Below are 13,503 nucleotides of genomic sequence, written 5' to 3' on the forward strand. Positions count from 1 at the left end.
TAGCTCAGCGACAATATAACGTCATGCTACAAAAGCATTATTTTACTCAGCGGTTGAACAGGAAAAACAACTCTGATATTTACTATTGACTTTCTTTTACGCCACTTGTGTTAACATACGGTAGTCAGTGGTGGGTTTTTTTTATATTTTTTGGTTAAAAAAAATGAACATTCAGCTTTAAGTCCAAAAACAAGCTTTCTCAGTAGTTTAGCGCGGCTGTCTTTTCTATGAGACATGCTGAGGCTGGGCGATTCAAATTAAAAAGCAAATGGAGTCTATTCATGTGCGGCCAACAATGCAGTGTGCTGTCACATGCAGTGCCTTTTTAAGTCGAAATCTGGGCGATGCGAGGGGAAAGGCGAAATATCCTTTTAATTAAGGTGGAGTGGAGAGCATAATATTGTGCATTCAGAGATCGACTCTAAACATTTCATATTGATCGTTGGAAGTGCTGCTTTGCTTACTGTTTATTTATATGATGCAACTTTTTTGTGTACATGTGTTCAACCTCATACTACAAGATTGTTACACGTGTGGAATTGATTTGCTCCTCGGCATTTTCACGTGCCCTCCCCCCACCCCCCATACCCCCCACCCCCTCTCAGCACAACTTATTTTAGGTGTTGTCGCTTTGAGCCTAATGAAATCAACCAAACATCACAACTGCGGGCTATGCCTTTCAGAGCGTGCTCGCATTATGAGTAATTAATCTGAAAGTGCTATGATTAATCCTGCTACTTTACCGCCTCGGGTAAGGCTGTACTATGTCTCCGAAAAATCTTTTCTAACATATCCTCCTGAGAACAAACAGCGCAATTTAGGTTCCCTGAGTCTGTGTTACACGTCGTCTCACATTATATCATTTGCATGTTTGCAAAAGAGGATCTGTTTATTGTTTATACGCACCTCCTATTTATTTATACTGCAGCTGCAGAAGACATATACTGACCGACTGCTAGATTTTAAAATGTTCTTATTTATTGATTGTTTGTTGTTTGGCCAGTGGCTAAACTCATATTGGAACTTGCCTTGTACATTTCCTTGCTATATTTCGAGTGTTAAGTTGCTGTGTGATGATTTTAGAGTTCTTTGTAAGATGACAGGGAGAGTCAGACTGATATATTAAGTCATATTCCTGCGATTTCTGATGGGTTGACAAGTTTGTCATGAGTTCCCTTACAGTTTGTGATTGGCTCCAGTTAAAGAAAGGGCTACTGTGTCCTCACTGACTGAAAAAAGTAGCAGCTTTTACACTGGAAAAATTAGAAGTGTCATATTTTTAACATGTTGGTGCGTTGGCGTAAAGAGACCAGAGGGAGAATTACAAAATAAGAGCATGGAAACCGGAACTAATGGCAGGCTGACACACAGGGCATGACAAGATCCTCGTAAAGATGTCTGCATGTTGGAAGAACGGGTTATGTATGCATAAAGAAAAATGCATTTTCCAATTTGAATGTACAGTTTCTATACATTCCTTATATGTGTGAATAATTTGATTATGTAAATTATCAGGCACCTGCCAAGCTGATTTATTTGTACAGCTTTCCGGATGAATTCTATTCAAAATGGTTTTACTATGTGGAAGTGCAATCTCTCACGTTCATCAGTGATCAATGGGAATTCCTTGGAAAAATCACACATCGAGTAAGTGTTGATTCACGAGTGCGTACGGCGCGTGTTGATTGGCTGCTTTGGTGAGAATATTAAAAACCCAATGACGACACAAGGTTAAACTCAGCACTGCTTTAACCAAGCCCTCCCCACCTTGCCGTACAGATAGCTGCGGCTTCCATCGCCTCGCTCTGGCCTGGAGCGCATCCACTGATTAATGCAAACCTCTCATGCTAGACAGCTCTCACCAAGATATCATCGCTGCCTAGAAAGATGCTCATGAGCTTGGAGAGCAGTCCATGTTGCGGCCCATAAATCATCTCACGCAACTTCTGCAACACAGCCCTGCTGAAAACATTGTCAAGGCATTGTTTTATTTTGTGGTAAAGAATTTCCAGTTCAATCCAGTCACAGTGTCTGCAGCAGGGACTTTGATGAAGAAGAAGTTGAAGCTTTGGTTGTAATTGACACTGACTTTTCCCTTGACGCCATTAGAGGATTATTCTCTATGTTTGTGTCTTACATTTCCACACTAAAAAGTGTTAGTCGACTGCTTCTGGTTCAGAAAGCATAATGCATTCCAGAAACGGAACGGAATTTCAATTTCATGTTGACACACTACTGTAAATGCACTAATTATAGCTGAGCATTTATTTACCTATACCACCGAAACAAGACAGGTCATTACCATACCATTGGAATCACATGGTATTTGGAGAGAGGCCGTCCAGTGCCTGGCAACTTTCACTACGTGATGCTATGTTGTTAGGTGCTAGCATGCTAATTGCTAGCATGTTAGCATTAAAGCTAATTTACTCATGTCTAAAGGCAAATACACACATGGCATTATGCAGGGAGGACCGCCTTGGCGCTTTCTGTACTTGAGGCTCTCTTGCTAATTGTTAGCATGTTAGCATTGAAGCTAATTTACTCATGTCTAAAGGCAAATACACACATGACATTATGTAGGGAGGACCGCCTTGGCGCTTTCTGTACTTGAGGATCTCTTGCTAATTGCTAGCATGTTAGCATTGAAGCTAATTTACTCATGTCTAAAGGCAAATACACACATGGCATTATGCAAGGGAGGACTGCCTTGGCACTTTCTGTACTTGAGGCTCTCTTGCTAGGTGCTAGCATGGTGACCATTAGCATGTTAGCATTTTAGCTAATTTACTCATGTCTAAAGGCAAATACACACATGGCACTATGGAACTGCCTTAACACTTTTCCCGTTTTTCTCAATTTTAAAATTTTTCCTAATTTTTGTCATCTTTCCCATTTTTGTTATTTTTGTCATTTTTCCCCAAAATAATAAAATTTTAACTTTAATAATAATATGTGTTGCATGAGAAATTAAAACATACTATAGCTCTCTTTGAGCTACACATGTGCTGAAACTAGTTCTGGAGTGAGTCCAGTGCTAAATGAATTCATTAAGGACATGCATATGTAACCATGAAACTGTGAAATCCAGAAAGCTGTCACCTGACTAGCACCTATATTCCCAAACTAAACTACTAGATACAAGCTTAACATGGTCTTCTGTAATCTTTTGCTTATATTTGACTGGAACATTTTAAGGTCAGACTGCATAAGCTCAAAAACTCCAACCTCCAAGCAGTCACAAATGCAGCCGTCATGGAGAGTGGTCTTATGATAAATGACAAATACTAAAAACGCAAAGCGTTGCATTTGTGTCAGTTTGTTTGGTGAGCAGGCCGTTCAGTGCTTCGTGGAGAACCTAGGCGGACAGAAACTCTACTGTTTGGGGAATGCTTCCATGCAGAGATCCCTCAAAATTGCCATATCAAAGTCGTAATAGAAGATTTCATAACAACATGCAGAAGGAATTCATGTCCGGTGTTAAACCACACACATCTGTCATTACGGAATTCCCTTACATTCATCTCTCTTGTTACTGCAAAACAATTGACAGGTTGACCTTGTCCTCCCATTTAATGTCGGTGACAAGCCGTTAACGCCTCCACAGTGCTTCACAAAATTGTCTTTTGTAGTTCATTGTTTAATCCTGCTCACTAACCAAACGGCGGAGATCAAGACACATTTTTACAGACAAATGTGTTCAAAATCAAGCCTTGATTCAAATGATCTGTGCTAGTAATGGAAGCAGATGAATTGGAGACAGGCTCTTGTCATTACATAGCGTGAAGCGCATACCCCTCCTTGTTTCTTTTTTTGTTCAATCCGCCTCTCCAGCTCACAACGCCCCACCCCCTACCCAGCGTGAGTAATGGCCTGCGTCGACTCGGTGTCACCGCAAGAGGAGGTGCCGCATGGCTCGCCTCTGTCCTCCTGTTTCCATGCGTGTCCTTTCAAGCGACTAGGCAATCCCAAGCTGATATCTATATCGACCGTGATTTAGCTGATACAGCTGCAGTCCCCGCTTCCCTCTCTCAATCCATCCTGCCTCCATCTCCTACTCTCCATTTTGTCCTTTTCTCGATAATGTTCATCTTCTCCATTGTCATCGTCTTCCAATTCTTTCTATCTTCACATTTTTCACTCCCGACATTGAAACCCAAAACAAAACTGGCTCCTAAAAGTGTCTGGATCTGTCTGAACCGGGATCAGTCATTGCTAAGAATACGTTGTGCATGGTTGAGCAGCATGAGAGCTGCTGAGCTCTCTTTCAGAGGGCTGACTTGTACTGATAGGAGGTGAACATGAGGGGAAACGTTTGCAGCTAATTTATTTGGAGAGCGCAGGCAGCAAACGTGTGGTGAACACAATACAAGGAAAATATTTGCACTGCTGTCACCAAAAGGGGACGAAATGGACGTGTATTTCCGTCCCTCAGGTTATATACACGTATCGCACTGGGATAATTAGTGGACTCCAAGAACACTGTATGAATCTTTCTTTCTGTAAATGTATATATTAAATGTATAAATGTATAATAATGTATATATTAATTGGGATAAGTGGCCATTTGTGTTTCAAGAGTGTCTGGGAAGACTTTCTACAAGCTGATGGAGCGTGGTTGTGGGAAGTTTATCCATGTGTGTTGGCTCGCTCATCTCTGTTTCATTCGTCCGGAAAGTCTTTAATGGCGTTGCAATGAAGTTTTATGCAAATTCTTCCCACCAAATACATTTAACTATGCTTTTAAGTACAGAAAATGTCCTTCCTTGAACTGTTACGTTGGAAGTATATGGTTGTCCAAAATGTCCATTCATACATTTTCTGTTGTTTATCCACACAAGGGTTGCAGGCATGCTGGAGCCTATGAGCCTATCCCAGCTGTCTAGAGGCGAGAGGCGGGGTACACCCTGGACTGGTCGCCAGCCAATCACAGGGAACATATAGACAAACAACCATTCACACTCACATTCATCATGTTATCATAAAATAGATGTCCAGCTGATGGCACTGTGGTAAAAGCTGCTATTTTGCTTGAAAGTGTATTTGATACAGAATAGCAGTTACATTATTACATTAACGTTTTATAATACTGTATTTGCTTTGTGTTATGGTCTCTCTGTCCTTCATCTGCTGTGTAGTGTGGTCAGGGTTGTTGACAGCTTTGGCTGGGCCCGGAACAAAATAATCAGAGTATTTGAGCATTAGCAATGGTAGGAGGATTCTTGACTCTATTTTCAAAGACAATCAAGGCTAAATAACCAGAAATCATTTTATGCATGTAAATATGGCACATTTTCTCCCCCAAATCAACACATTTTGAAATGAAACAAAATCATTAATCACATTTTCATGAATGACCAGTTCTGGGCCCAGCCTCATGCCTGGGCTTGGGACAAGATACCCGTTTGTACCCCCCTGTCAACGGCCCTCGGTGTGGTGGGGCCCCATTTTTCCAAGGTAAATAATGGATACCATTCATTCATTTTCTAAGAGGGTCGCAGGGGTGCTGGAGCCTATCCCAGCTGTCTTCAGGCAAGAGGCGGGGTACACCCTGGACTGGTCGCCAGCCAATCACAGGGCACATATAGACAAACAACCATTCACACTCACATTCATACCTATGGACAATTTGGAGTCGCCAATTAACCTAGCATGTTTTTGGAATGTGGGAGGAAACCGGAGTACCGGGAGAAAACCCACGTGTGCACAGGGGGAACATGCAAACTCCGCAAAACCACCGCTGTGCAGCCATAATGGGTACCAAATCACTCACAATTCTTGTGCCCTACGAATTCTGCTTAGCGGCAAAAGATGCAACCAAGAACAATAATTAATTATGTTAATGCATGTCGCTTCAAACACAAAGGTACTATGATTTTTGCGGAATCTTGCAGAAATTGACGTAATATGTGTCTTACATAAATAACACAATGAGAATTGCATGGGTGACTACATCTTCCTTAATCACAAACATGGGCATCAGAGTTTGTTGACGATTTTGTTGCAGTGTGTGCAGAAGCTAACATCCTATTGAATATATATACTGTTTATGTACTGTATATTTAAAACGTGGATAAAGTGCACAGTGCACTTTTTGGAACTACACACTCTATCGAAGACAGAAGTTAACACAAAGAGCTTATTAGCTTTAAAGCTACAGACATACTGTATATAACAGTGTGTTCCCAGTGGCATTAAAGCACTGAAACTTATTTAAAATCATAAATAAGTAATAAATACACCAGTAGGAGAGTGGAAACCACCTTCTAAGAGTTGATGCTTTTCAGAAATCACCACAGATGATTTTGAACCCCCCGGTTTGCTTTATATGTTGTATTGTGTTTCATTGTCAGGCCCATTGTATCTCTTGATGTTAGCAGCGTGTCCATATCAGTAGCCTCGTGTTGGTTTCTGTAACAGCACTGACAGCTCACCTAAATCAAGCTCCTCCTCTGCAGTATGATTCCTGCGTGTTACTGCCAGGACCTGCCAGCTGTGTATTTATTCACACAACCCATTTTCTTGCTTCACTATCCTCCACCCTCCCTCCTCCCTGCCTTTCACCCAATATTGGCGCTGTGGCCGCCCCGTCTCTTCCTGCCTCTCCCTCCCCTCTTGCTATATCGCTCATCCTTTGCCCCCCCCCCCACCCCTAGGGGCCCATCCCTCCCTCCTATCCTCTGCTCATTTGCTCACAGACACGCTTTCTCAGACACACACACACACACACTGACAACAGTATGCCTCAAGAAGACGCTCTTGTGTGACGTTATTATTAGAGCAGAGCGCAGCTCCACACAGTTTTTTTTTGTGTGTGTGTGGTTGAAGCTTCAGGCTGTCCTGGAGTTTGGTTCTTGTTGGATTGCCGATGATACATCAGTGATTTGAATTAGTAGCATCGTATCGGGTGTGCTACAGCATCGTTGGGGGAGGCTCCCGCTAAGGCACATGCAGTTGTCAGGTTAAACGCGAGGCAGCGCCGCAGAACCTGCATGCTGGATGAGGTAACGGTAGAGGGAAGCGGAGCAGCAGCATCATCTTGAGGGGAATGCAGCAGTAATCTTGCTGCATGAGCAGGTGGAGCGCCACAGCAGGAAGGGAAAAAGCAGCATCACCACCACGAATCTCGTTGGGAATTCCGTCGCATCCTCAGAGGAAGCCGCGAAGAGAGAGCGATAGGAGATCGTTTATTTAATTTTCTGGATTTTGCTTCCTTTGCTGCAGACGCTGCTTGCTGTCTCGCAGCCCTCCCCTCCCTCCTCCTCCTCCTCCCCAGCCTCCTCCCTCCCTCGCTCTTCCCCATCCCTGGCTAAAGGGGAGCAAAAGCGCTGATTCCTGCATCGCCTCTAATCGCCAGCATCTTCTTCACTCATGCACTTATTTTTATCCACTTGTCCATTCGGCTTAGTGAAATGATCAGTTTTCCCACGGACGCGTGTGATGTCTGCAGCGGAGCGGCGCTCGTCTTAGTGGGCAGGCTCAACTGCCCTCCAGCTCTACCTGTGGGTGTTGGAGACTTTAATCACAATTCTCATCACACGAAGCACCGTCCTGCTGCCACCATTCATGCCTAAATGCTCCTTTTTCCAAGGCGGCGTGCCTCTCTGAAGTTGGATCCGTTTTTTACTTGTATTTGGATATGCACCTTCCCGACGCCGTGGATACCCCCACTCTTTAAAAGATCCTCTTGGATGCTTTTTCATGCTGCGCAGAAGACACCTTGCTGTGCGGAAATGTTAGGATAAGTTTGCAGTCAGTTGGATGTGCTTTGATTCCATTCATTTTTTCAGTTATTCTATCACATGCTCAAGGGATTTTTTTCTGTTTTGCCAAGCAACGGGATTATAAAAGCAATGTCCTCGATTCACTGAGATGCCCTGTGGTCTTCCAGTGGAAATCCAAGAAACACAGTCTTGGTTGAGTAGTCCGTGTCATTCAGCCCATGTGGAAGTGATGGGTAGACTCTCCGCAGCCAGCTTTGGGAGGACCTGGGAAGGCTGGAGTCTCAGCATGGGCCTGAGTTACTGTTCAAGACTCGCCCTTTGGCTCGCCTTGATTATAGTGCTGCCTATCCAAACCGGAACGGCACGAGTATCTTCTAGTCTCAGCACCACACACCATGTCCACCATTTCCACAACAAACATGGCACTGTTCCTATTGCCATCAACAGGATGCCTTTTCTCACCAGAGGGGGCCATGGTAAGAGCAAATTGATACTCTTGTGAATGCATCTACGCTTACAATTAGCTCATTTAGCGTGAATTTTCAGCATTCCAAGTCCTGAAATGTTGTTGTCTCCTTGTCTAACTATGCATGTGCTGCAGCTAGTGCATCATTAAACACCGTAAGCACATCAGCATCACATCAGTCGTGCTTCCCCTTCTCCCTATGCTGCCTTTCACCACAGCATAATCATACGCACACTCTGTATTCATTTGAAAAATTTACCAAAGGTAGGGTATGTTGCTGAAGGATGGAAAGTAACGACGACTCCTCGACAATTAACACCAATTCTTCTTAAACCCTCGTTTCAAAGCGCTGTCGCCAGAGCTCCCTTTTGAAATTCCAGTCCTAACCCTCACTCTTATGTCCCATAAAATAAGACCCTGGTGGATTTGTCGTTTTTTTTTCAACACAGCAGTTTTGTGAGCCTTAAAAAAAATGTTATGAATTACATCAGCGCTATTCTAGCCGGGACAGAGTTTTTACAGTGCAAGGGGATCAAACAGACGTATTAAAAAACACACTTCAAAGAACGTGCTGATAAATTTTCAATTAGCCTTATAGTAGGGTTGGTGTGCTGCTGCTTGCTCTGAAGTGCATGCTTCATGGCTAAGATTTTGACATAAATGCCTTACTTAGAATTCACAGCCCATCATGTTGTGGCAATGTTTACGTACATGCAGAGTTTTTAAACATGTGCATGACGGATAAGCCTGCTGCTGCACATTTTTCGATGTATTGCTTACACTTGATATGGAAGTGTGATATGGAAGACACAATACAAAATGACTATGTATGATAATTCTCAGTTTATGGGGTCAGTGAACACAGACAAGATTTGACTGAATGTCACAGTAATGAGCTGTTCTACTGCAGTTGTAGATTACCTTTAAAAATTCACACAAGTGTTTAAATTATTATTGGCAAAAGGTTTTAGTCACCGGAAGGAGCCTGACGGTTTGATGGAAGCACTAAAGGGTTATACAATAGGACAATTACTTTCAAATGGCCTGAAGTTGAACAAAACCGTAGCTAAAGCCAGATATCCTTTCACCATGCACCGACCATTAGAAGCTGCTGCCAGCAACTGTATAATGTTGGTCTATAAAGGTTAAAACGCCATATCTGGTTGGTAATTATGGATGAGAAATAAACCTCCATTTGTACAAAAAGTGCACTACTTAAGTGAACCAGATAATAAAAGGTCCATTAAGAAGGTTACCATGATAACTCAAAATGTAAGTCAATTTTTCCTTTGTGAGAATAGAGATATGTCATCCCAATGATTCATTGTTGATATTGTCGTAGTTACCAAGTAATAATGGAAGCAATCACCATTATTTGAGGAGATACAGGTAACAAAAGCAAAAATGGATGCTTCTTCTTCTTGCACTCATTCAATACCAGACAGAACACACAATATTGTGTTCTACGGCGATAAAAACATGGTAAGAATTTGCCATTCTTTCGTAATCAGCAGGACAACATAGATAAGTTTCAGCAACATTTCAGTTTCCAACAAAAAAAGGGAGGAAAAATGGCTTTTCGTGAACAGAAGTTGTGGTAATGATCAAAAGGACTATAAGGCTTTTGTTGATGGAAGTCACATTCACATTCCCTCTCCTTGTGATGGTTTTAAATGCAGAACCTTTTTAGTCAGATCACTTAAATCAGAGCTCTTCATTTCTAACAATCCGGGTGGAGGTCGTGTCATCCATAAGGTAGCTTCTTTAGTTTTTCTCTATTTTTCACTTGTATGAAGATCATGCTTTCATAGCTATTTAAACAAGAAAATGATTAACTAATATCTCGACCATAAGGTTTTCTTCTTGTGTGTGTCATGTTTGCAGGGCTGCCATAATGGTTAAGAAAATTGATTTAGAAAGTCATAAATATGTTTGGTATTCTTTAATTACAAAAATATGAAATTTATGAATATTGAATTCTATTTCTCAGAAAGGGACTTATTGTACGTAGGTCTGGAACCAATAACTTTGATAAACAACGATTTTTTTGAAAACGGCTAAAATCATCACACAGCAACTTACCACATAACAATCTACAAGTCAAGTACCAATACAAGATTTTTACTTTGTACCATAATGCATTTCTTTTGGAGCCATGGCCAATTAACTGCTCTGCCTGGAAGAAATGCATTATGGGATATAGTTACTATTTAACAACTACTTGTTTTCTTTTCAGATCGATAATTTAGTTTGAAATTTGAAAGCCGTAAATAAATGACAAGTACTTAAAAATAGGGAGTTACTTTTCTATCACCCTGTGTATAGTAGTCTGTAATATTTTATTGGGAATATTCTAGAATGTTTGCACTTGACATTGTAGGCTATTTAGATCAGTATCTCTGAATGTCTTCATTTGATTTTGGATCCAGATGACGATTGTTTGTTTTGGCTGAGGTCTTTTCCCAACTGACTGCTATTCTAGTTTGGTTTTCCCATGCTCCAGTAGTTGTTACCCAGCTGTTGTTATTATGCAGTGGTCAGCTGATCTAACCCCTTCCTTCTTCGACTGTGAGAGACTTGGCCGTGCTATGACCCCCTGTGCTGCAGACCTTGTACGCACTCAAGAAGGATTGGCCTGTAGCTGACCTCATCTTCATGCCTTCAACACCCCCAATTCTCAACACATTCTGTGGAATTATTCTCCACTTCATTCTCCTATGTTGCTCAACTGTCTAGTTGTGGTTGACTCGGGGGGGTGGGTGGGGTTGGCTTTTTGAGAGCTTTTCGGTGTTCGCTACATGTGTCGTCCGTTTACAATTGGGTATCACAAACTGAATTGAACAGAAAGCATGCCATGCTATTTATTTTCTTGTCGCAGGGAGATGCGGAAAACAAAATCAATTGTGGACAAGGGTGGTAAAAGCTCTGTCAAAAAGAGTTAAGTTTACAGCAGGTCATATTTTACATTGCCCTGAGGGGAGGCACACATACACCATCATCTGTACTCATGATCACTGTAGCAATACATGCCAACTTTGCAATTGGTAACAGCAAAATATCACATTTTGTCATCATCCTCATTGCAAACAGCTTGATGTTCTTGAAGATAAATATGGAGCAGAAATAATAGGTGTTATGATGTGCACCAGTACAGTGGAAAAACGTGGGGGTAGTGGGGTTCAGTGGGGTCAGGCGAGAGGCGGGATTCACCCTGGACTGGTCGCCAGCCAATCACAGGGCACATATAGTCAAACAACCATTCACACTCACATTCATACGTATGGACAATTTGGAGTCGCCAATTAACCTGGCATGTTTTTGGGAGGAAACCGGAGTACCCGGAGAAAACCCATGCATGCACGGGGGGAGAACCCAGGTCTCCCAGCTGCGTGTCCTGCGCGCTAACCACTTGTCCTAATTTCAGAATGATGTTGGACAACATTTTACCAGAATAGAATCGCACATTCGGTTTACTGGATAAGAAGTCAAGTTAAAACAATGCCAGAACTGTGTTCCATAAAACCATATCACTTATAAACAACAAGCTTGGAATTTATAGGACTTCCTCCCACCGTGCAATAGCTCTTAAGTGTGAAATGAGTTCCTTCAAAAGAAAATGAATGATAATGACAACCCATTGTGCAAAAAAAAGCATCTGCAAATTGGTTGGAAAGACTTGACAAGGTCATTAGAAACAAAGGCGACACCATCTCGTGTTTTTAATTGTCAGGGTTATGTTTTGTTTTCTCAAGAATGATAGGTTGCATCTAACTGCCTTGCAGGCTTCACCCTCTCGGCGGATGTGTGGGGGATGGCTTTAAAGCTGCCTGTATGAACATATCTGAACACGTGTACAACTGCCTGGAGATGTGTTGCATATACAGACAATACTGTACACCATTTATGGGGGTTTATTTAAAGAAGTGTGGGCATGTTGCGTGGGCAAGATTCAGGTCCAATTTGTTCCACAATTTCCTCAATCAATAAAGAGCCAACAAACTATTTCTTATTTAAGAGAGGCTGTTATTTCCAAAATGTAAAAACACATTTTAGAGTATAACAGCTTATAGGAACTTTAATTATGACTTGGAGTACATTAGAAAGTAATAGTTTTATTTCATTTGAACATGCATCAGATTACAATTGAGTGCATCCCATAATCAGTTCACAGTTCCACATGTCCAAAAGGAGTAGGAAGAAGCAAAGCTTATTAAATCCTACCCCTCCATCTGTTACATTTGTTCACTTCCTGCTTTCGATAATACAGTTTAAGTATATACAGTTTTTGTTTTTGTTTTTTTTTAATAATGCACCTCGTACCAAAGTACGAGGTGATATGACCATACAATGACATAATGGGTACCATAGTAACTGTCAATATAGTGATATATATATAGCACATATATACATCATGACTGGTTCAAGACTCTTCATTCTTGTATTTAGCAAACATCAACTGCTTGTATTGTTTCTTGAATTGGCTCATCAATGAAGTGAATTGTAAAACATGGCTCTTTTTGACCATAGGATAATTAATGAACAGGTATACTGCACAACACACTATTTTTAGCACATGTTTTAGGTATACCTGCATATTCAATACATTTATTATTCCTTCTCGAAAAACGATTATGATATATTAGAATTTTTACTTTGATTTTGAGAGTCATGACTCTCAATCAATCGTATTCCATCTTTTAGAGATTATAGTTTGACAGTAAGTATGGAAGAACAGTATTCCGTTTAAATGACATTATCAAAGATACCTGAGGTGAACAAGCTTCTCTAAAGCTTCACAAACACACATTTTTACAAACCATCTCCAAACCTTTCCTTCACACTGTTAAAAAAAACTGTTATAAAACCTGTGTGGCTCAGGTCAATGGTCAGTGTGGTAGTTATGTATTTCCTTTACAGTTTGTCTGCTGGGCTATTCTAAAGCAATTTTTATTTGATATTTGGTTCTTTGGTAAGAACCCTACTGATCACAAATTGATTTTTAGTGCAATATACAGAAGACTCTCATTACTATATTAATAAGGACGTTAGTGATGTTGTGTGATAGAGATATATATATCCCTTAGAGTATTCCATGTACCGTACAGCTTGTATAGTTTTTGTCAGCTGTTTAGACAGTATTGACTGGGTGTGGAACCGTTAGTCGAACGTCAGCTATAGGAAGGTGCAATGTGGTTTTCGCCCCGGTCACAGAACTCTTGACCAGCTCTACACACTTTTAAGGATGCTGGAGGGTACATGGAAGTTTGCCCAAACGGTTTCCATGTGCTTGTGGACTTGGAAAAGGCATTCGAC

The 13,503-nt window shown here is 41.4% G+C and overlaps 1 protein-coding gene across 5 annotated transcripts in view; it reads left to right on the forward strand.

Annotated features, from left to right (window-relative positions):
* Positions 1 to 13,503, forward strand: part of nrxn2a (neurexin 2a) — a 166,647-nt gene that overhangs the window by 117,009 nt on the left and 36,135 nt on the right. Inside the window, exon 1 of one of the 5 annotated variants that reach the window (XM_058087436.1) lies at positions 6,403 to 8,200. The exons of 2 other annotated variants lie outside the window; for them this stretch is intronic. In XM_058087436.1, the coding sequence (XP_057943419.1) occupies positions 7,873 to 8,200 (328 nt within the window). In that variant the 5' untranslated portion in view covers positions 6,403 to 7,872. Of the gene's footprint in view, positions 1 to 6,402; positions 8,201 to 13,503 lie in introns of those variants that run through there. 2 more of the 5 variants (XM_058087437.1, XM_058087435.1) reach the window with 2 other exon arrangements.

The sequence above is a fragment of the Doryrhamphus excisus genome, chromosome 11 (assembly GCF_030265055.1).
Source record: "Doryrhamphus excisus isolate RoL2022-K1 chromosome 11, RoL_Dexc_1.0, whole genome shotgun sequence".
Lineage (NCBI taxonomy): Eukaryota > Metazoa > Chordata > Actinopteri > Syngnathiformes > Syngnathidae > Doryrhamphus > Doryrhamphus excisus.